This window comes from Citrus sinensis, chromosome 4 (assembly GCF_022201045.2).
Source record: "Citrus sinensis cultivar Valencia sweet orange chromosome 4, DVS_A1.0, whole genome shotgun sequence".
NCBI classification, from domain to species: domain Eukaryota; kingdom Viridiplantae; phylum Streptophyta; class Magnoliopsida; order Sapindales; family Rutaceae; genus Citrus; species Citrus sinensis.
Genome location: NC_068559.1, coordinates 14,363,059 through 14,387,090, shown reverse-complemented (window position 1 = coordinate 14,387,090; position 24,032 = coordinate 14,363,059). Strand labels below are relative to the sequence as shown.

The following is a 24,032-nucleotide window of genomic DNA, read 5'->3' as shown; positions in this document are numbered from 1 at the left end:
GGATTATCGCTTGCTATGAAACAGATTGCTGTTTGTCTAATTTGGCAAGTTACCGTCTTAAACCAATTTGAAAATTTTTTAATTTAGATCACCGTTAAAAATTTATCGATCAGCTGTTTTAACCAAGAGACTCTCTTAAAAATTGTCGGTTGGCTTGTTTAAGTAAACGACTCACCGTTTTGAGTCTAGAACCTCTTTGAAAGATATCGGTTAGTCGCTAGAACCTTATCCAAGATTTATTTACTCTTATCGGTTAGTCGTTTTCCATAAATGGTTCAACAATGAGCTCCAGAGGCTAAATCAATCAGTATCAGTTAGCCGCTTAAAATTACCGGTTCACCGCTAAGATTTTAAAATTATAGTTTTGCCCCAAAACATTATAAGTCTTCAAACAAACCCATTTCTAGGATTTTAAAGTTCTCAAAAACATTTATCAATTTAGTTTATAAACTTTGAAAAACAAATCATTTCATAAAATCAATTTTCTTTTAAATATAGAACATTTATGTTATGAAAATGATTTTCTTAAAGGTGTCATGAAAATAATTTGAGCTTTTAAGTACATAGAATGCATTCAATTTATCATACTAGCTTTACAAGAATTAAAGCCAGAGAAATCTCCTGAACTAGTGCCCTTGGTGCTTGTTCTTGATTGATGAGCTTTGTACCTTTGGCTATTTGAGAACCTTGAACTTCATCTCGCGTGAATGATTTTTGTCCTTAAAAAACTAGTGAGATTGTAAAATGCATATTTATCATTTTGCCCTTGACATGTGGTTCGTTATTATCAAAATTAAAGTTCATCTAACCATTTAGGCCAACAAACTTAACAAATAAGCAATAATAACACTAAATAATATGTAAAATATATTTAGACAAAATTAAAAAAAAAACATAGATTTTATAGGCACTAGAGTAATTTTTTTTTAATCCTTTAATTTTTTCTTAACTTTAATATGGTCAAGATAAATAAATAAATAATAAATCAATACTATTATCCTTCATTTATTTAAAAAATACACACTAAAGACATGAAAATATAAATTTAAAAATATTATAAAATAAAATACATTGTAGTGCGTGTGTGTTTTAATCTTTTACTTATCCTTGACATTAACATGGATGGTGATTTCTTAATATTATTATTATTATTATTATTATTATTATTATTATTATTATTTTTATGCTTATTATTATTATTATTATTATTATTATTATTATTATTATTATTATTATTATTATTATTATTATTATTATTATTAGTATTATTATTATTATTATTCATCATCATCATCATCATCATCATCAAAAATTAAGTTGACTTCATTAAAAAAAATTAATGAACACACATACGCGTGTATATATGTTGCATATTTCTAGTGTTATTTTTATTTTACTAAATTATCTTTAAATTTTAAATTTATATAGAAAGTCATATGTTATTTAATTGTTGTTGAGATTTTTATTTTAAAATGGTTTGCATTTATTTAACTAAAAATATTATTTTTCCCTCAATGAATTATAGAGTAAACTAACTGTAAATTTATGGAGGGATACTTTAATCTATTGTTTGAAAAATATGGATGAAATGAGCTATTGTTTATAAAATAATGATGAAGTAAACTATTACATCAAAACTCTAGCAGTGAAAAGAGCTCTTTCCCACCAGTAAATTAACAGATGGGTGTTTTAGAATATTACTATAAAAAAAAAAGGATGAGACACTATTTTTTAAATAGCAGGGTTGAATTGTGCTATTACATCACACTCAAGGGGTAAAATAGACTTTGTACGTGACTGATGCTGCAGACCTGAATACGTGTTAGGCTTTTAAATTGGGCCAATAAATTTGATTTTGAGTCGGCCTTAAGCCCACAAGCGACAAACCCAATATTCTCAACTCTCTGGGTATTTTTTTTTTTGTTTTTAACCGATTTAACGGCAACCCGATTTTTTATCCATTCATGTGAGTCTATCTTGAATCCTAAACCTTCATTTTTAACATAAAAATAATTTTTTAATTAAAAATATAAATAAAAATAAGTAACAAATAATTATAATTTTATCTTTGTGCGGTCAGTTAAATAAAATCATTTGAAAACCACTCAGCTATGCTTTCGGAGGCTAGATTTTCATTGTGATTGAATTAGTTCTAACAAATAGACAACGTGTTTTTATCCTACACTCGCCAATTTGCACTTGTAATTTATCAAGAATTAATTGGAACGAACCTCAAACAGTCAAAATTAAATAGTTAGTACGGGTAAAAGAGAATGGAGAAATGGGTCTTAATTACATGAAGATGCAGAATTACAACACACATAGCGAGTAAAACAAAGAGATTTATTAGTATGTTTTGGGAAAAGAAAATGAAACAATGTGAAGATTCTAATGAGCTGCATTTTCTTCTTCGCAAAATTTCGTGTAAGCCTGTGGATCCATCAAGGATTCTAAATCCGAAGGGCTGCTAGGCTTCACCTTTATCAGCCATCCTTCTTCATATGGGCTTGAATTGACCTACATCATTCAAAGGCATCCATGTTAGAGTCCAAAATTTTTATGGTGAAAATGTTCTTAGATTACGGACGCAAAATTTTGGTTACGCTTATGTTGCCAAGTGCTTCAGGATGGGGCTAGACATCTAGGCCTTAAGTTGGAACGATTCATCCCTTTTAAGACTTTTTAAGTATCTCCAAGTTTTCTTACTAATGTGAGAGAACTCTTAACAATTTCCAAATTGGACGACCCAAATGGACTCACGGTGAGACCACTATCCTTATATAAACTCAGGCACTTGCTCTTTATTAGTCAATATGGAATAACACAATAATTTCATTAAACAAAATATCTACACGAAAATTACGAAATTTTATACCCATTTTACTTTTATTAGGTTCCTAGAGTGTGAAAGAATTGACTGAGAAAATTACCAAGCCAGGCGTTTCAGTGAGCTTGGTGTTAACCTCAATAACTTCACCAGAAATGGGGGAATTAACGTCACTGGTTGCTTTCACACTTTCTACAACCCCGAAGCCGCCGCCTTGTTTGACTGAGGCACCAGTTTCTGGCAGCTCCACAAACACTACTTCTCCAAGATGATCCTGTAATATTGACACAAATAATTGGTCGAAAGTATACCGAAACAAAAGACAGTCGAAACGATGTCGTTTAAAAAACTTGTTTCCGTCACCATTATTTCCCCGTTCAGGAAATTTCAACTAACATGGTTAAAAAAAATAAAAATCTAACTTAAAAGCTCAGAAATCCTCGTGATAGTCTCCCAAAATTTTCATAGAATTTAAATAAAGAAACATTATCCCCCACGAGTTCATACATAACTAACCAATCTAATGAAAGAAACAGAGATAAGAAGAACCTGGGCATGATCAGTGATGCCAACAGTAGCCACAGAGCCTTCATGCTTCACCCATTCATGCGAGGATGCATATTTCAACCCATCCAAGACTACAACAAATCAAACCAAATAAGTAATCTTCTTTAATTGACAATAATGACTCAAAAGAATAGCTCTTGAATTTATGGAAAAAAAAAAAAAATCAACCCATTAGCTTGCAGAAAATAATCATTGGAAGGGGAAATGAAATGAGTTGAGTACCAGAAGAGAAGCATCTGGAGAGGGCAAATGCAGGAGTTTTGGAGGCGCAGGAAATTCTAAGAGCATTGGCAGTAGACGACGCCCACATTCTGAGTGCCATGCCTTATTTGCTTTATTTTTTCAGTAGCTCCAAGTCTCAAAGCATATAGGGTGAAAGAGATAAAGAATGGATGAAAGCTGACTATATATTTTCGTGGCTAGTTTTATCTTTGTTTGAATGGTTGATAAAGAAAGCCTAATCCTGAGACCACCACCACAGCACGATCTCCTAATGCGTTGGGCTTTAATCAAAAGCTTTTTCTTGCACAAATAGGTACAAATTTTATACCCGTTATGCCCATTGAAACTGTGACTTGTTTTCACAATAGATTTTCCCGAGAAAAATTATGGGCTTAAATGAGATGAGAAACCAACAAAATATCTGTATTTTCATTTTAACAAGCCCTGGACCACTTATAGTTTTCAGTTTTCTCCCTTGAGGTTTCATGGATCTCCATTTTAACATAAAGTATTGGTATTACTTCACCTTCCCTACCATTAGTATATCGACTGGAAGCCCATTTATTGATGATTAAGTAAAGGGCCAAAACACCCTTGTACAATTAAAACCAAAGCTATGGAAGATCTGTTGGGTAATAGCCTCTCGTAAAAATTGGCGCCAAAGTGTATAAACAATATGAAATGATCATACTATCCTTAACAAATGTTAACTTGTCTTTGCTGATTCAAAAATCAAAATTTAACAATAAAGAGCTTTAAAAATATTGATGAGCACTGCCAATATAAGCAGTGATTTCAAATGGCTACATTGGCAGTGATGTTCGTTATGTATTCATCATCTCAATATCACCATTCACAAGTAGTTTGCTCGACATAAGCCGTGGAAAATCATCAAGTTTTGACAGCATAGATCCAATGCCATTGTCGACAAATAATAATGGCCATGGATATTCACTTTAATGCCCAAACCTTTTATATTTAATGGCATACACAAATTCGCTATAAAATTTAAGACATTAAAGCGAAACTGCCATTAAATTTTATTTTATTTTTTATAAAAATACTTTGATTCCGAATTTACTTTTTATTTCATTTAAATAAATGTGACATATTCGTGTCTTATACACACCATCTCATCCATTGTTTTAACAAGCATGAACAGAAGCACGGCATTAAAATTTTATTATAATAAATTATCAATATACAATCAATGAAATTGTTAAGTATTTCGTTTGACATAGCTCATGAACAGATAAACTTTTTAGTCGAATGATCAAAAGAAAAGAAAGACATTTCTTGTCGCTTCTAAATATCAATTCGTTTATTTCTAATTCTTCGTGCCAGTAAATCCCTGGCAATAAATTAAAAAGAACAAGAAGAAAGTATTATTTTACAGAAGAAAAAATTGGATGCTATTTAACAAAAACTGTTAAATTAAAAAAAAAAAAGTTAAGAAAAGAGACTGATTCTAAGATTTTACCACAGGAGTGGTATTGGGCAATTGGCCATTATAACTTATCGCAGAACATAATAAAAGAAAATTTAATTGTGTGTCGTTAAAGATTTATAATAACAAGCAAAACCCAAATAAATTATAGTAAACAAACAAGTCTAAATAGATTATTAAAACTATGTGAATTGAATAAATAAATAATGAATCCAAAAAACAATAGTAATAATAATCGTAATGATAGAAACGAAAGCAATTCTGAATCCAAGAACAAATCCATCGAATGAATTTGTACAGTGAATCACTCAAATGGTAATGGTTAAAAAAAAGGTAAAAGAGGCAGAGAACTTGTAAAAGAGGCGGAGAGCTTTAGCCTAATGTTGTTAAATCTCGATATAGAGAAATTACTTAATTTAATTTTAATAGTAATTGACATTTACTTTTAATTGCATAATCCAAATAGGGATGGCAAAAATCCCCACGGGGACGGGTACCCTTGGGGATTTTCCCCATTCGGGGAGGGTACGGGGATAATTTTATACCCAATTTTTTATTCGGGGAGGGGACGGGGAAAATTTTTTACCCAATTTTTTATTCGGGGAGGGGACGGGGATGAGGTGGAATCCCCATCCCCTACCCATTTCCCCATTTTAATTTTAATTTTTATTTTTAAAATTACTAATAAATAAATAACAAAATTATAAATATTGTTAAAAATAATAAATATCAAAATATTTATATTATTAAATGCTAATAGGTATCCTACATTAGCTCGAATTGCTAGAGATATTTTGACAATTCCAATTACAACAGTTGCTTCTGAATCAGCTTTTAGCACCGGTGGTAGAGTTGTGAGCCCACACCGTAACAAACTTCATCCAAGCACATTGGAGGCCTTAATGTGCTGTCAAAGTTGGTTACGAGCTTACAATAACAATATGAGTTTATTTTACATTGTGATTATATTATACAGTTATTAATATTTGCACTTATAAGTTACTTTACTTATATTATTTTCATTCTTTTATAACTATTTTAATAATTTATATTTTGAATGTGACTTTGTAATGGATCAATATTAATGTAAGATATATTTTGAACTTTATTTTTATCTGAATTTTTTATTTTAATATGATTAATTTAAAATCGAAAATAAAAATAATGTATTAGACTATTAGTTATTCGGGGACCGGGGACCCTCGGGGATCCCCTGTTATTATTCGGGGAGGGGATGGGGATTCTCTCAAGTAATTCTGACGGGGACGGGGAGGGGACGGGGACATATGCAAAATATCGGGGATGGGTATGGGGAGATTGGTCCCCTCCCCTCCCCTCCCCATTGCCATCCCTAAATCCAAATGCCATAATAGATGTGTAATTAACGTCATATATATTTATGCCATTAAAAAACTTATAATCAATGACAATAATATTTACCTTGTCAAATGTTGTTTTTACGGTAATTATTATTTGTCCACCATTAAAAAGAAATTGACTTTCATATTCAACAACAGGTAAAATAAATTTGCTGTCCATTTATGATTTAACAGCATATATTTTAGACATGCCTTCTTTACTTTAGCAGCATTTTTTAATTATCTGCCATAGAAACTCTACCCTCAAAACCTATTTTTGTTGTAGTGGCTCATTCATTGCAAAATCATCTCATCATTTTCATTCATCATCTAACTCAATTTCTGCACAGAATCATCAACCATTAATTTCCTGAACACAAAGATCTAACACTTGAGTATCCATGGAATCTTAAAGCTCAAACACTACAAGCAAATCAAACAAATTTTACAAATTGGAGGAATTGTGTCAATGGCAAGCTCATAAAGTATTCAAACAGAATATGCAATGTCTTAGAGAGCTGATTTGAAGATTTTTGAATCAGATGACAGTCCATAATGTTGTTCTAAGAAGGAAGGTTGTGGACATTTTAAGTGGTGGCTACCAGAGAGGATTAACTTCAATAATGAAGTTGTTTTTTAAAGGGTAAGGCAACAGTAGTGGATCATGAGCTGCTAATTGCACTTCAAAGTCAAGAGGAGAAGCTAAAAGATATGTTGAGGAAGTCTCTACAGCCAACTAAAGGTCATTACTGTGAAGATATTTATTATCCTAAATGTGGTGCTCTTCATATTCAATTGTATGATGTACTTGATGTCAACCCTCTTGACCTAGTGTTTTAGAATTCAATCAAGTAGTGTATTATGCCAAAGGGTATCATGCCTAACTATTATGCCTAGTTTTTATATGCATATGTAGCATTTTAACAAGATATGGCTGCACTAAACTCTCCTTAGGAGATGAAATGAAAGAAATTTGCTCATCTCAGAATCTATTCTAATAGTAGAACACAAATGCATATACATAGAAAAAAAAATATTATGTAATCCTAAGCAAAGCTCAGCTTACCAACTTAAAGTCAGAATATAACAGTTCGCCAATGCTTCATACAAATTTTCATAATAAGCAAACTCAAACATCAATAAATTTTGCACCAAAATATCACCAGCAAACAAATAAATTAAGCGCTACATAACTTGGACAACTATTCTTTAAAACATATAAAGAAAAAAGAAGCAATCTTAGTATAATTAAATACAAATACAAGATACTAAATAATAATTCATTCATGTAGTAATATCAGTTTATACAGTCAAATCAAGTTGTATTGTGACCAACTAATACATCAACAGATGTCTTTATCTACCTTTAAGCATCTATTAAAAGTTTGCTATAGTTAGCATGAAGAGAGGCAACACTGGCTTTGTCAAGCAAGTGAGTTTATCAATATCTAGTAGTACACAAAATATATAAAAGCTCAAATATATACCTAAGGTTGAGTAACAAAAAACGATACAACATCTTCATTATTTCAATGCTTTTAGTTAAAAGGCGACACATCGGTTAATCCCTCAAAAATTTATATGTATAGGATTAGCTTGGCCTTTGTTGTCATTGCTCATTGACAAACCATGCTATCTTTTCATTTGTTGCTGGTACCATAAGTTTATACTGATTAATGACGTAAAACGAAAATAAGTGTTAGTAAATATTTAACTGAACAATATATAAGTCATATGAGTAATGAAAATGTTGACAAACTATAAATTCAAACCATCAAGCTAGATAGTTATTTATATTACATTAGATGCCTAATCATGTTTGTTGGTGCCTGAACTTTGAGTTCTGTGTTTCTTGGTGCCTTAACTTTGACTTCTTTTATTCTTAGTGCCTGAGATCTATTCCTCGGTCTACAGTTAAAGAAGTCGTTGAATATTAATTAATAGTTATCAAATTTATAGTAATTAAAAATAAATGTATGATTTATAAAAAAATATCAACAAAGCTAAGTAAACCTTTAAGAGCTTTATAAGTCCTAACATTTTAACCCCACTCATCATAATTAGAGCACTTAAGATTGGAACTCCTATGGAAAGACCTTCCCTCATTAACCTCTCTTCTTCTTTTAATATGTGATCTGTTAGCAACTTTTACAATAATTGGTAAAAGAAAATTATCATGGAGAAATTAAGACCATTTGCTTTCATCATGCTTATGAATGTTCCTAGATGCTTCTTTTTTCAACAAAAAGATGCACATACTCATTGACATTGTATCTCATGGCATCAATGCAGTATAATCTATGTAGATAAGGTAAACTTGACACATCCAACTCCTACATTCATAGTGCTTACTCTTTAAATCAACAACAAATTTTTTAAAAGAATCTATCATTACTTCAACTGTGTCATTATGGCTAAAGATGATAGACAATGACCTAGATTCTTCCATTCATTCAACTATTCTCCTTTTTGCAAGTGGTGGCAACTCGTCTTGCCAAGTAATAGCCTATTGGTACTTTCTGCGAATCATAAACATGATTTTTCTTTTTATTTCCTTAAGTAATCATATTATTCGCATTTCTCTAAGGATTTCATCATGTTGTTAGTGACATGAGTGCACTTGATGTGAGTAGAGAATATGTGTTTGACCCAACATACAACTAAAATCCACATCAGCTAATAATGTGCTACATGATCGATGCTATACAGCTCGAACATATGATTATGAAATTCAGCTGAGTTGAAGTCTTTGTATGCTTTCCAAAATGAGAATTGTAACAACAAACAAGAAAACTTCTTTTTGAAGTTGGCATAAATATACCTACAGTAATACCTCCTCAAAAGAACCAAGGGCGACCATCTCCAGTACCTTCAAATCACCCAACTAAATCCTATTTGCTTATTCAATCCCTCTAAAAGTTTACCCATGATTGTATGTTTTGACACTCTACAACACATGTACCAGATGCGTAAATACCAGAATTTGTATCAATACTAACAGTAGTCGACAATACACCCTTGTACAAATCTTTAAGATGACAACAATCAATTCTTATAAATTTTTTGCATTCTTCAAAGGATCTTATTATTTTTGCATCAAACATAAAAAAAAAAATCCTAAAATAAAGGTACTAACCACCACCTAACCAATCTCTATATAATGCTACAACTTATTGTAGCTTGCATAATGATGCTCTCCCAATAGCTTCTATGCTTTGTTCATTGCCCTACAGAGCCTTGAACTACAACGTTTGATCCCATATTACCTAAAAATTTTAGTAGCTATAACTACATAAAGGAATATCACAACAATCTAGGTAGACTTAGCTTTATGATTGTCATTGTTTCTTACACATGTGTGCTCAGGTTGGAAAGTATTGACCTGGAAGTGCCATTTGTTCCAATTAGGGTTAGCATGTATCACCTTGCACATTTCAAGGTAACCCTTGACTTCCCATTTTTTATTCTCTGCGACCTGAAATCATTTTGAATTACAAATGCCTTGACCACTTTTCTTAAATCATTAGTGTGTTTGTATAGTTGACCACACTCTTAAGATAATTTTCTTTTTATATTTGCTAAATGCAAACCTCCGGAAATTTTCTCATATCTATTACAATCTTCCTCATATCATCATCGGATTAGTTGTCTGATTCAGCTCCACTGTCATCTCTTGACCAATAATCATAAGGACTAGTAGTCCATCCATCATTAACATAATTTGTAGGATCAAATCTATTATCAATATCTTCATCCTCAACATCCCCTTCATGATCTCTGTCTTTTGGTGCATCCATAACTCTATTAATGGAATCTTCAACAATTGCATGCTCATCAAATGAAACTTGAAGTATTTCAGGTGTAGCCTTTGCATCTTCATTGAGGTATAGCACAAAAAACTTATTTATTTTTAATCTAGCTCAACATCATCATCTAAATGAAAAGGAATTTGATTTCTAAGTGATATTAAAGTTTCATCCTTCTCTTCAGTAACGGCTCAATTTGCTTATGTAAATGTATTTAATACACATTCCAACTCAGTTGAAACTATGAAGAAGAATGTCTTTTTATAAGACTTTTCCCTTAATTTCTTAAAAGTATCTCGGAGATCTAAGTCTAGCTGCATATCTGTATTGCTTGTTTCCCATGGCAATATAACCTTAAATTTCATTTCTTTAGCTTATCTAAGTGACTATCAAACAGATGTTCTTGATATCTTTCCAAAGTTTCTTCAGACTATATTATTTTGGAATTACTAAGCTTATTTCAATACATCTCTATCAACCACTACCTCTATGTCCAAGTATATGAGGATGCAAAAAGACAAGTATACACATATTGGTGTGCAATTACTACTCACAACTTCTAATATATTGCTCAAAATATCAATACAACTCAACAATGCACAGTTTCTTTAGATTCACTGCTCTATCAGCTTCACTAAGTCAATACTCTAATAACAATACTGCTACTTTCTAATTCAGTGCATTATATATCAATATAATCCAATAATAGTTAACATTGAATAAGCACATAACCACATGACTAAAACTACCATTTTTGGACAAACATGAACACAAATATTCTAAGCATGTCATGTCATATTCTTACATTTACAAAACTGAATCAAACACAAACATTTCACACTAGCAAAATTCATATTATCACCCAAAATCAAACCAACACAATCACTGCAACACTAAGCATATATGCCAAACAAATACTTTAAAAAAATAAAACTCAATAAACTCAACATCCAACAAATGCATGCAAAATTCATATAATCTTTAGCCTAAAAAATCTATCTCCAACGAAATAATATGCAACTGAAACACTAATTTATGTTAATCATTTTCATACATTAAAGAAAAAATGTGTAAAAACCATCCCTAGAAACCCACATCACCAATAAGAGTAAAAATCCCAACTTCACTTTAACTGATCTTATCACCATACTGAGGAAAAAAATGTATAAAAGGAGGGAAAGTTTCTGTTACCTAACTCGTGAGACTAATGCAAGTGGATGGCTTCTAGGTTGTCGTCGGTATTCACTGATGTCAATTCATTCAACTAGATTTATCAAATCTATCTTGACTATTCTCAATTTATATTAGTTTGTGTTCATTCTATTAATGATAGCTTCAAATTTCTTCAAACCATTTGTGAGTCATTGAAATAGGTTATAATTTTTTATTTTTTTTTTGCGCCTTTGATTTGAGTAAATGAAAGAGAAGAGCATGCCTTTTGTTTTGAGTAAAAACACAATAGATAAAAACAGGCACCTCTTATTACTAAATGGGCATTAGACTATTACAATGAATCCACATTTCCCAAAGTTAAAAATTTTAAATTTGCCTGAATAGTTAATCAATAAAGTGTGCAATTACTAACTTGCCTTTATGACTAACCTTGTACGAAATATCATATTAATGGTAGGGGAGAAAAGTAGAGATACACCAATATTTTCTATCAATATGGAGATACATCAAACCTCCGGGGAAGAAACTAAAAATTACCCCACTTCTATCTGGACTTGCTTAGATTTTAATTGAGGGAGCCCCTATGTTACAATTAATGTAACATACACACTCAATAACAACCACACAAATAATGAGCCCACACAATTTGTGTGGTTGTTGTTGAGTGTGTATGTTACATTAATTGTAACATAGCATTTGCCTTTAATTGATTTTATCCAACATTAATTGACTCTAACAAACCTTAAATTCTACGAAGTCTAAAAATTAAATAGGAATATTTTGGTCTATTTCTACTTTACTGGGACATTTTTATCTAATATGATTATTTATTTGTTAGCTATTTGTAAGTTTTATATATTTATTTAGTAGAAAAGACAAAAGGTAGTCAAAATCTAAAAAATCATTCTTTTAACCCATTCTTTCTTAAGATTTGAACTATTAGTTAAATAAAATTATAAAAAATATTTCGTACAAGGTTAGTCATAAAGGACTTGTAAATATTAGTTAAATAAAATTACTAAAGTGTGCAATTACTAACTTGCCTTTAATTTCAAGGACTTTTAAATATTTTGGTATATTTAAATAAAAAAACTTATTTTTTCCTTATGTTCAGAAATTATCAATGAATACCAATGGGCCTTTGGTCCAGTGGGAGAACACTTGCACTTAAAATAATGAGTGCAAGGGTTCGAGCCTCCATAAAAGCATTTATGGGGCTTATTTACAATCCTTCCTCAATTATCAAATAATTGAGTGGAGCCAGTATATTCCTCACGAAATGTGAGTAGAGTGGACAGCCCTCGAATATTTGAAAGGGTTTGAAGAATTTGGGCAACGCTTCAGAGGAGTATATGCCACGAAGAAAGTCGCAATTGTAGAATCTGTTTGTAAATATTAATTGTAATACCTACAGTACTGTATAACAATATTAAAAAAAAAAAATTTATCAATGAACCATTGTAGTAACGAGATATGATATCAAATGTGAATACATGCAGTAAGAAGGATAGTGTCATTTGCCCCCCAATAAAAAAAAAAAAAATCCTCTTTACAATCTCAAGGCTGTTTTTATAGTACAAAATATCATCCTTATTGAAAGATTTAAAAAATATAAATAAACTGTAATTTATTAGACCAAGTCATTTTTTGCACAATATATTATTATGAGTATTGATTATGTCTAAAATTTTAAAAAAATTATTAAGTTATATAATTTAATAATTTTAATTATTATACTATAAAATTATATACTTCATAACTGTTTTAGACTTTAACAAAATTGGGACTAGAATATTTCTAATGTTATTATTACAATTATTTATTGCTGATTTTTTTTTAAAAAAAAAAAGAGGAATTATCCAATGTGAGACAGCGCACGCGGGTATCTTGGATCACTATTTAATATTTACCCCAGAAATTAAAAAGACGGAAGAAGAAGGAAGAAGGATCTGTGTTGGAATCAAATGGTATGGGAATGGGAGAAATTTCAGAGTCTGTAGAGATCACCGTCAAAACAATTGGCCCTGCTCCTCCCTCTCGCCTTTCTGTCTCTTCTCCCATTAAGGTATCGCTATTTGCATCTCTTTTGAATCTGAAAATGAGTAAATTCAATTCATTCATTCATTCCCTGCGACTTTTTGTTGACGATTAGGTGCGTGATTTGAGAAAATTGATTGCCACCAGCTCCGCTAATCATTTACCCATTGAGAATTTGAGGCTTGTTTTTCGCGGCAAAGTTTTGGACGACACTCAAGATGACGACGATCGTGATGATGTCTATCTCCAACTCAGTAATGGTGGTAATATTAACATTTCTCTCTTTAATTTGGACGACTTGTCGTTTCAATTTGAATTCGGAAGTTAGGTTTTGGCAACATTGTTTTTCATGTAAATTGTTTCACAAGGTTGCTTAGCTGCCTGTTAGTATGCGTTCTTTCTCTCTGATTAGCAGCCATGTTGCTTAGCTACAGTTTCCGTTTACTTTCAACCCTATCACCGATAAGAAAATGTGAAACAAACCATGTTACTCTTTCGAAGATACTTTGCAGGAATGTTAGTTTTCTCACTTGTGTTCTCTAAGTCTTTTTCTGATCCAGAATGAGTCACTTTTGTTGCAATCTTTACTTGCCCAGTCTAGTTTGGTTGAATAGGCAAGAGTCAAATGGAATTTTATTTCTATTGATGCTTTGAATAGCTTCATTTCTATCCCAAAAGCATGATAGCTGGCTGCTCCGGTTGGTTGATCCAACCTCAAGGCAAGCTAGCTAGTAGCTCGAAATTGCATAATAGATGAAAGAGAGTCCATTCCAATCGATTTCTTATATTCATTCTTTAAAGGGAAAAGGGACGCTAACACCCTTGTAGTTTGGCAAAATGGTCACGTAAACCCCTTTTAGGGCAAGACAAAATTACACTTACTGCCAGAAAATAAAAATTTGATCAGTGGAGTTTCTGCCACTTCTAATTACCTATTTTGATTTTGTAAAATCTTTCTGGCATATTTTCTCTTTTGTTTTGTTGAGCGCAGTTTTGTAATTTTAGTGTATTGGCTTTCAGGTTTGATGATAGTCAAGATCTTTGTTATTTATAGAAGCTAATATTCCTGTTTTGATGATCAAGAAACTTGCTTATTCAATTGAATGTAAATAAATAGCCATCAACTTAATTTGATTTGCTTACTCAAAATTTTACTTGTAGAAATCAAAAAATACAAAATAATTACTAATGATATAATTACGTAAGATGAAAAACATCTGTATCTCATCTTGTAGACAGATCCTCATTGTTGTTATCTTTTATAGGTATGTATAGTTCCGGTATTATTTGGTTTCGAGTGTAAAAAATTACTGACAGTGATTGCTGCTGTCATCTTGTTAATATGTTATGTTGGATCTTTTTACACCTATTCTCTAGACTCTGTGATTGCTGCTGTCAAACCAAAGCCACCGCCTAGACATCTCCGGGATGATACTTGTATCGATGATGATGATTTAGATCTGGTAATCAAATTACTAATTTCCTTAAAATTCAGATGTTGTTTCAAAATTCAAACATTTCTCATTTGAATTTTTTTTTTTTTTTTTTTTTTTTTTGCCCCTTGCTTTTTGAATGTCAAGAAGTTTAAGCTTCCACGGTCAACAAGCCGGTGGAAGAGGAAGCTTTTCTTTTTTCTCCGCAACAAGTTAAAGCTTCCTGGTAAGCGTTGTCAAAGGCGGGCTTCTAGGCCAGGCCGCTTCTCTGCAATGGTCATCTATTATATTTTGAAGTGCTGACTGCCTCTTCGGCTGATGTTGTTTGATAGAGATACTTCTGATGGCGATTTTCTCACTCAGTCTAAAGATTTGGGCAATTATCATTTTATGGTTTGTCTTTGCACCTATTGCCCACAGATGGGATCTTGGACCTTTATACGTAAGTCTTTGCATTGATTCCAGTCATCCACAAATGCATAAAACTGGTTTTTTTTTGTTTTTTTGCTCTCAATTATTTGTTTCAAAATATATATATATATCTCAAAAGTGAACACAAGTTTAAGTTCAATGTTTGTTCCTATTGTTGAATTTTTTTGGGTTCCCCTTTTCTTAGTCTTGGAGGAATAGTCTGGTTTGAAATTACAGTAAAAGGAAACAAGAAAAATTCAAACATCCCATCCTTTTTTCTTTTGGTAGTTAATGAATCTTTATTTTAATTGGAAAAGTAAATTAAGCTTTCTGTTTCTGGAAGTTATCATCTGAAGGATAATCTTCTGTAGTTGTCTTGCTAAACAACTCTTATTCTCCATACACTTACCACAATTTGAGGAAAATGATTTTGAATCTTTCTATTCCTTTTTATTCAGATACTTGGGACAGCATTCTCTATCATCTTCCTAAATCTGGGACAGCGTCAACCTGGAGACATGAGGTAGAAAAATTATAAGCATATAATGCTTGCTCCTGATTTAATGAATTGTGATTCAATTGAAATGGAACATAAAAATTTTGTTATGATAATATTTATGGGGAAATATTATATCGACAAGCTACTCTAGCAAGGCATACATCTGTAAGGAAGAAATGTGATCGAAACATATTGTTTTTTCCTTGAATCTTGTTCGTTCTTTAATTTAGTTTTCCATTGTGTTTTCTTAATTTGTAGTGTAACCTTGCTGAACAACTTAGATCAGTCCGAATTTACCTAGAGTGTCTTACATTTTGTTTTTAATCTATGCAGTGCATATTCTATCTTCAACGATGATTTCAGAGAGCTTCCCGGGACCCTTAATGCTGATCGTCTGGATAGAGACATTCGGGCAGGTCAAATTTGAGCTTGTAAGACACCCATTACGATCACTGAATGTATTTAGTTCATGGATAGAGAAAAAAGAAAAAAAATGTACACAACTGCACACCAGTCCTGACCTTAAGCAACCAATTAGTTTTGTTTATATAATGAAGTGGAGACGTTTGTGTAAGACGAAAACAAAATATTATGACCAGAATTATTGAGTAAATTAGAACTTGAACCTGAGATTTGAAGCTGCCTATCAGAGATTTGCATTTTGCAGCAGTCACCATTAATAACAGCAGGTCATTGCAGCAAAAAGTTGACAGATAGATCTTGCGTTATCTTAGCTTGTTAGTTTCCACTTTGTGGGAACCAACAATCTTTTCGAATGGCATTCTATATGCATACTTGCAAATGGCAAAACATGAATGAAAAACTTACATGAGACGCATTTGGGATTGGTTAATTTCAAATCCAAGTATATTTGTCATAATCTTAATGGACACACACGTCATGTGGTCTGTTCCACTTGAAGTTTTTCTCAAACATAAATTGGTTAAAAGCCAGTGTGATTTAATTTTTCATCCACTCGCTTCACTTAATTCAATGGTTGATGGATAGAAACACAAAAACTTTTTTTTTAACTTTAAATCCTGAATTTTGGATTCAATTTATCTCTAATATTCCGTGCGTGGATGGAGACAAAAGTAAGAGGATTCGAACCCGGGTGACTGTATGTTTGTGCTAATGCTAATTTTAAGCATTATCTTTTTAATACTCCATATATTGTAGCATATTGTGACCACTGGGCGTCCATAAATGCTAAGAACTACAATTTGGGCCTTGAGCAAATGGCAATGCTAAATATGATGGCATACGCAACTCTTGTTTGACAAAATCACTTTGGGGCCAGGCTAATGAGGTCGTAGTTTCAATTATGAAAGAGAAAACTACCAAGTAGTTGGGACGAAAAATGAATTTTTAACCGAATCACCCATGATAATCATTATTATCATGATTAATGATTTGTGCTATAGACTTGAAAGTCAAGTCGATAGTAATGATTTTAGGCAAGTAATTAACCAATAAGTAATTAAGGGCGAGATTACGTTTCAACATTTACAAGTAACATCACCAAGATTTTCATTATTAGCAACAAATTTTTTATTTTTTTTTTGTGTTGATAAAATTTTGTGGTCGTATTTATAATTCGTGCAAATCATGATTAACTTTTATGCAAATCATGATTAATTGTTTTGAAATTTTCAGGTTATTATTGTTTATGAGGTCATTATTTGCAAATGTCAAATGCCTCTCTCTGTTTCACATTTTGTATATTTCCTGTCTAAATTATCAAGTCAGTCTACTTCAAGATTCTTCTTAAAGCGTGTTCTTTCATTTTTCTATAAACAAGTTGGAACAAAATTGACTAATAAATTAAATATTATTTTGTGACTTGAAATCATGGGACTAAAATATTGAACCTTTTCACAAGCTAATGTTTGCCTTTATCTAGCCGTTTAATTTTTTTTTTTAAATTTTCAAGTGATTACTTAAATTAAACTGACAGAAAATCATAATAAAGACAAAAACTGAAAATAATAAAATATGCATATTCTATGTATTCACCACATAGTCTAAGAAAATTAGATGGCCATCTAGAAGTGTTTTCAAATATTTATAAAAACATTTTTTGGACAACTATATATGTAAGAAGTTGGGAAAGTGATAGAATATTTTACTAGAAAAACTAGTTGATTTTTTTTTTTTTTTTTTGGGTAAATGTAGCAGTGGCAGATTTTAACAAATAGTGTGAATAATATTTTAAAAATTGGAACTAGCTTTGAGTGCGATTGATATTTTATGGCAGTGGTGAATAAAAGTGGGTTTAAACAAGAAGTTTTGGATCTATCTTGTTTTTTTTTTTCTTATTTTGTAATAACCTTTAATCATGTTGTTGAAAAAGAAAAACTTGGCCTGACGGGAATAGTGGAGTTGATAAATAATTGTTTTACTTAGAAATAGGTTGTGTGAGAGTTTGATGTTCTCGAGATTTTTTTTTTTTTTTTTTTGTTAAGAGTGAAGAGTTAGTTGATCATAATCTTGTCGTAAGGGTAGGTCCTCAAGCTCAAGGGGCCATTTGTTTATGTTATCGGTTGGAATTTGATAAAAGTATGTGTATAAAATGTATTAATAAGGATAAGACTTAACTAATTAACTATTATGACTGCTTCTAAAGAGTTAAAAAAAAAAAAACCAGCAATGAATATTCGTAAAAAATAAGAACTATTTTGACAATTAAAAATGTTTGTGGAGTAAAAAATAATTTGTAAAATTTATAACAACATAATTATTACATTGGGGTAATAAATGAATAAACCATACAAAACTCCCAACCCCCCTCCCTCACCCAACACACACATATATATAGGAAAATTATTTAATTATCGATCTAATTATGTTAAAATCAAAGATAAGTTAAAAGATTAAAAAAAAAAAAACCCAGACTCTAATACAGTGTAATTTATTTCTGTAGTTGTTTTTTTGTTTTTTAATTTATTCTTAACTTTAATTATCAAGGATTTATAATTGGAAACTCACTCTCTCACTCTCTCTCTCTTTATATATATATGGTTTTCAATTAGAAATCTTTGATCATAGTAAAGTCAAGGTTAAATTAAAAGTTAAAGAAACATAAATTTCTATATACTATAGGATAAAATAAACTGCATAATTTTTTTTTGTTTTAGTTTATCCCTGATTTTAATATAGTTAAAGATCTTAATTAGAATATATATATATATATTAAGGGTAGATTATATTACTGTCTAATAAAATTAAATAAAAGAAGGAAAAAGATAAATTTGATAAAATAATTATTGTACGAACAAAAACATAAAGAATGTGGGCGTGTTCACACGTATTTTGTGGCCTCATATGTTTCTTTGTCTCTTTGGTCTTTGCTCCAAAGATATAAAATAAAAAATAAAAATAAAAAATTCTGAAAACCAACAAACTCTTTGACTTGCAGGGTGAGATTTCCCGCCTTCACATGCAAAATTCCTCTCTCTCTTCCTTTTCATTTTAAATAAATATTTTAAACAATTTTTTCTACTTTAATAATTAAAAGTGCGTTTTTTTGACTTAGCGGGAAAAGTTACTGTCTCTTACAAACTAAATAATTTATTACAAAGAAGAATATAAATACGTAAAGTCGTATTTATGTGCGAAAGTCATATTTAAAAAAAAAATTAAAAAATTCGGTATATTGTTTATTTTTTAATTCCATTCGTATTTAAAAATTATCCATCCGACTATAAATATATATAGCTGTATACATACATACATACATACATAATATTTTGAAAATTAAATGTTAAATAATTTTGTAGAGGGCTTTGGTGCTTTTGGATCACGACAAAACAAAGAATGAAGAGGAATTCGTGCCCTTTGACTAATCAGATGCAGTCCATGCGATGCACATTGGAAACAATATTCTCTCTTTTGCTAGCTTTGAATCCTGACCGTCCAATTTTGGTGAATGTCTTATCTTGTGATTCATGTCGGTATGATGGGGCAAAGTGCTGTATAGCCCAACCTGGCAACCTGGATCTTTGAAGGCCAAGATGGAGATGTATGTTTCCCTTTCCCCAAAAGCCTTCTAAAATGACAAAATTACCCCTGCTAAAAAATTTACTCCTACCCACTTATCATCGTATTCCATATTTTGTTAAAGTATGTACCACTGCATTATTAATTTTCTTTTCTTTTCTTTCTTTTTTTTTTACTATTTTTGTTCAATTTCTTTTTGAAAAAAAAAACTATTAATTTCTGTCGCCTTTTTAATCTATACGAAAATGAACAAGATCATACCCATATTTATTATAAATATTTTATTAAAGGATTTCTTAAATTATATTTATTATAACTTACAAACAAATAGACCAATTAAACCAATTCTACTTAATTGTGAATTATATTAAATATAACTTAGCGAGACCTCTTATTAAAATATTAGCGAAGAGAGATTTATTGATCATTAAGTTTCTCCTAAATTTATTAAGCAATCTTCTTGGGTTGGCAAAAAATCTATCAAAGTTCCTTAACATTTTAAAATGTATAGCTCATTTGTTCGGGAGAAAATAAATAAATATTATTACGTATTATTTTTGTGCAACATCAAACAAGTCTAAAAACAATTGTCGTTGTCCCGTTTACCTCTTTTGTTTCTTATCATTATTAATGAGACTATGATATGAATTAGACGCCGGGCCGGCCCGAGGACCGGGCAACTAAGGCAATTACCTTATGCCCAAGATTTAAAATCTAAAATAATTAGAATATTAAAAAAATTTAAAATATTAATTAAAACAATAATGTTGGGGATCGTAACATTTAGATCCAATATTAACTTATGTGATATTTATCTATCGGAGCATTCATTTTTTTATTTAAGAACATATTATAAGCCTCTTATTTGAGAACATATTATAAGGCTAACTTTTTAACAAGTTTCATTAAAAGTTATTACTAATGTAAGTCATCTTTTTTGTTAAAAATATTTTCTTAAATTAATTGCACATTTCATATTTCATATGTAATTGCTCTACCTTATGGTTAGTAGCTTTTTTTTTCCTTAAAAAAATTTATTTATCTTGAATAAATCCCTCATTTTTTTTCTCATTAATTGAATTATTAAACTCTCTACATACACGTGAGAATGGTTCCTCTTACAACATCCGAAACCAATGTGACTGCAACTGATTAATTTGCTAATAATTTAGTATCCAATGAATCGATCACCTAGATTTCTTTTTATAATGAGATTATGCTTGTTTTTATTAACTACGATAAAATAAATTTAAAGAACACATGTATTATATTCAGTGTACTAATAAATGAGAATAATATCATAATATACAAATTGAATTTGAAGAACAAAATGATCATTTTGCTGAGATTCTCTAACACTATTAATGGAAAAGTGAGAAAATTAATATAATTTATAAACTTCGAGTGAACAGAATAACAAATTAATTTTTTTTTAAAAGGAAATTGGAGAAAACAATGAGTAGATGATCAATATAATTTCTGAAAGTAACAAATGAGCAGGAAAATAAAGAATTTCTATCTTATACATTAGATAAATTTAAATTGACAGCCAGCAAAAATAAGGAAAGATATTGTTTTACAAACAATTAAATTATTATTAATTATTTTCAATAATCATAGTTCTCAAATACCTACTACTTAGACTATAAATTGCATTAGTCTTTTGTTTAAGTTCAAATCAAAGCAGCTTAAATCTTCAAGATGACAAGTATCAATCTCTTGTCTTATTGTAACTTCAGATTAACTTATCGCTTTCACCTAAAATAATTTTACAAAAAGTATATAATAAAATATGACTCTATCTGGGTATGTTTGAAATTGATTGTTGACTTATAATTCAAGAAAGACAAAACCATATGAGCTTGAACACCCCCAAGATGTAAACCTAATCTGGTTTTTGTCATCCTTATCATTATTGAGCCATTACTTTTGGTATTTTAAAACCTTTTTAGAATTCATACTATCGTGTTAATTCTTTTATCTTCAACATAATCAAACTTTAATAATAACTACTTATTTTGTCAAATGTTTACATGCATGTTTCCTAAATACTTAATTTATACATAATTCTTTTGTTGACGGATGCTCTTATTACACCTGTAGTCTTTTGAAGGACGAGAACTAACTTAATTTATATATAGAATACTTAAACCATATAAGTTTGACTTCATTAGTTTCGTATATATCTTATTGAGGTTTTGTTTGAGATTGAGATACTGTAATTTTAATAAAATTATTAAAGATATAATAGATTTTTTATTATACAAGTGGAAAATCAAATCAACATATTTTCCGAGTTACAATAGATAGTGTTTAATAAACAATATAGCTTTTGAGCTACAACTATCCAACCTCAATCTCAAACGTACCTTAAAACTTGAAATGAACTATTGTTCTCTAATAAGATTGTTAAATGTTCAACATATAAGTAAATTAAATGTAACTCATTTGGGTATCTTTTGAATAATTATTGACTTCAGTAAATGAGAAACTATATAAACAAAAATACTCGTTAGATCTAAATATAGCCTCATTTTAATATTCATCCCTATTGTTCAACCCTTATAACTATACACGGTACCGTGTATGCAGCTTAAATAAGAAAATTCTATTTATAGGATAGACTCTAATAATTGTTTATATCTTTTTCTAAGTAAATAAAATTTAAGTTCTTAAATGGATAGAATTGAGTGATTAAAAGAGCTTTCGGCCTTTGATTGGATTCATTTTTCCTTTTTATAGAATCAAATTTTAAGCACGTATGTAGACAAACGTTTCTATGCATGTTTTCCAAGTGGCTGACCATTTAAAATTACTTTTGACTTTCATTTATATTATTGTTTGATACTAGATAGGATTGACATCTTTGTACGCATGGTGCTTGTTTGGTTGAAAGAAATAGGAAGAGAAGAAATGAGTGGAAAGAGGAGAGAGTGGGAGAAATAAGAAAAGAAAAATGAATTCTTTGTCCATCCAAACAATAAAAATGAAATTGAGCTTATTTTTCACTCATTTTCTCTCCCTTTCTTTTCTTTACATTCATTTCCCCTCTTACCATTTCTTCCAACTAAACATGAGCTTAGTGGAGATGAGTGGAAAAGGGAGAGAGGGAGAGAAAATAAGGATTAATCTCAGTTTCATTATTTGATTTGATATGGAATCATCTCTTATTCTCTTTATTTCTTTCCCCTTTCCTCTACTCTCCTTTCCTTCCATTTTTTCAAACCAAACACGCCGTAAGTGTATTTTAAATGAAGAGAATATTTTTATTAACTCTAATAATTGTTTACGTGTTTTATTTATTTATTAAAATCAAATTTAAGTAGTGAAATGGACAAATGTTTCAATGCATGTTTTCCAGATGGTTGAGTCATTGAACGGGCTTTCAAGCTTCAATGAAATTATTTTTTTACCCAAAAAATAATTAATATTTAAGCATTTATTTAAACAAACATTTGAACGTATGTTTTTCGAGTGGGCGATCCATTGAAAGAATTTTCAGCATTCATTTGTTCTATATTTAAACTGGATATATGTGTTGATCTTTGTACTTTTACAACAGTTTCAAATTATAAGAATCTATAAATTTCTAGTAATGCTACATATATATATATATATATATATATATATTTATTTATTTATTAATTCCTAACAAAAATTTATATATATCTACTCTATAAATCCAGCATTAGATAGAATTTTGTATATAACACAGTGTTATACAAACTCTATTACACATTCTTTCAAAAAAAAAAAACAAAAAAATATTATTTTGTGTTATCATATGATTCACAATATTTATTCTTATTAATTTTTATGATTCTATCCCATTTATATTTGTTTAGAATAATGTACTAACAAAAATTACATGCAATTAGGGGCCCAAAAAAAAAACTTAAGTAGGAAAATATAATTTTATAATCTAAAAATCCAAGGGTATAATTGCCAAGCTGATATTAGGCTCTTGCTTCCAAACAAGGAGTTTTCATTGACCGGGCAAGGAAAAAGACAAAAGCATACCTCAAAAACAACCCTTTTCTCAGCCACTGTTTCCCACTTTGACCCTACTGCTCTATTATTCCTCAGTCCCAAAAGCCACCCCCCTCACACACAGAGGACTTCCTTGTCATTTTGAAGACGAAATTCCAAAAATGGCAATTAAATTGCAAAAAGTCTTAAGAGGACCCACGAACTCTGAGCTGGCATCTGACGTGGCAACCATCCACCCTCCGTAGTAAACCTCCTCCGCTGCT

At 30.5% G+C, this 24,032-nt stretch overlaps 2 protein-coding genes across 3 annotated transcripts; one reads left to right on the top strand and one right to left on the bottom strand.

Annotated features, from left to right (window-relative positions):
* Positions 1-2,274: 2,274 nt before the first annotated feature.
* Positions 2,275-3,857, bottom strand: LOC102614363 (glycine cleavage system H protein, mitochondrial). Its single transcript, XM_006485367.4, has 4 exons — positions 3,617-3,857; positions 3,377-3,465; positions 2,931-3,101; positions 2,275-2,517 (listed from the first exon to the last, which is right to left on the bottom strand). Exons 1-4 carry the CDS (start codon positions 3,714-3,716, stop codon positions 2,389-2,391), a joined length of 489 nt encoding a protein of 162 aa, XP_006485430.1. The 5' UTR covers positions 3,717-3,857; the 3' UTR covers positions 2,275-2,388.
* Positions 3,858-13,300: 9,443 nt separating this feature from the next.
* On the top strand, positions 13,301-16,410 carry LOC102614653 (uncharacterized). 2 transcript variants are annotated; one of them, XM_006485369.4, is made up of 7 exons: positions 13,301-13,465; positions 13,553-13,700; positions 14,815-14,900; positions 15,021-15,096; positions 15,203-15,312; positions 15,740-15,804; positions 16,114-16,410. In XM_006485369.4, the coding sequence occupies exons 1-7, from the start codon at positions 13,370-13,372 to the stop codon at positions 16,205-16,207; spliced, it is 675 nt and encodes a 224-aa protein (XP_006485432.1). In that variant the 5' UTR covers positions 13,301-13,369; the 3' UTR covers positions 16,208-16,410. The 2 variants fall into 2 exon arrangements, with proteins under 2 accessions (XP_006485432.1, XP_006485431.1); XM_006485368.4 differs by having other exon boundaries at positions 15,018-15,096.
* Positions 16,411-24,032: the final 7,622 nt, after the last annotated feature.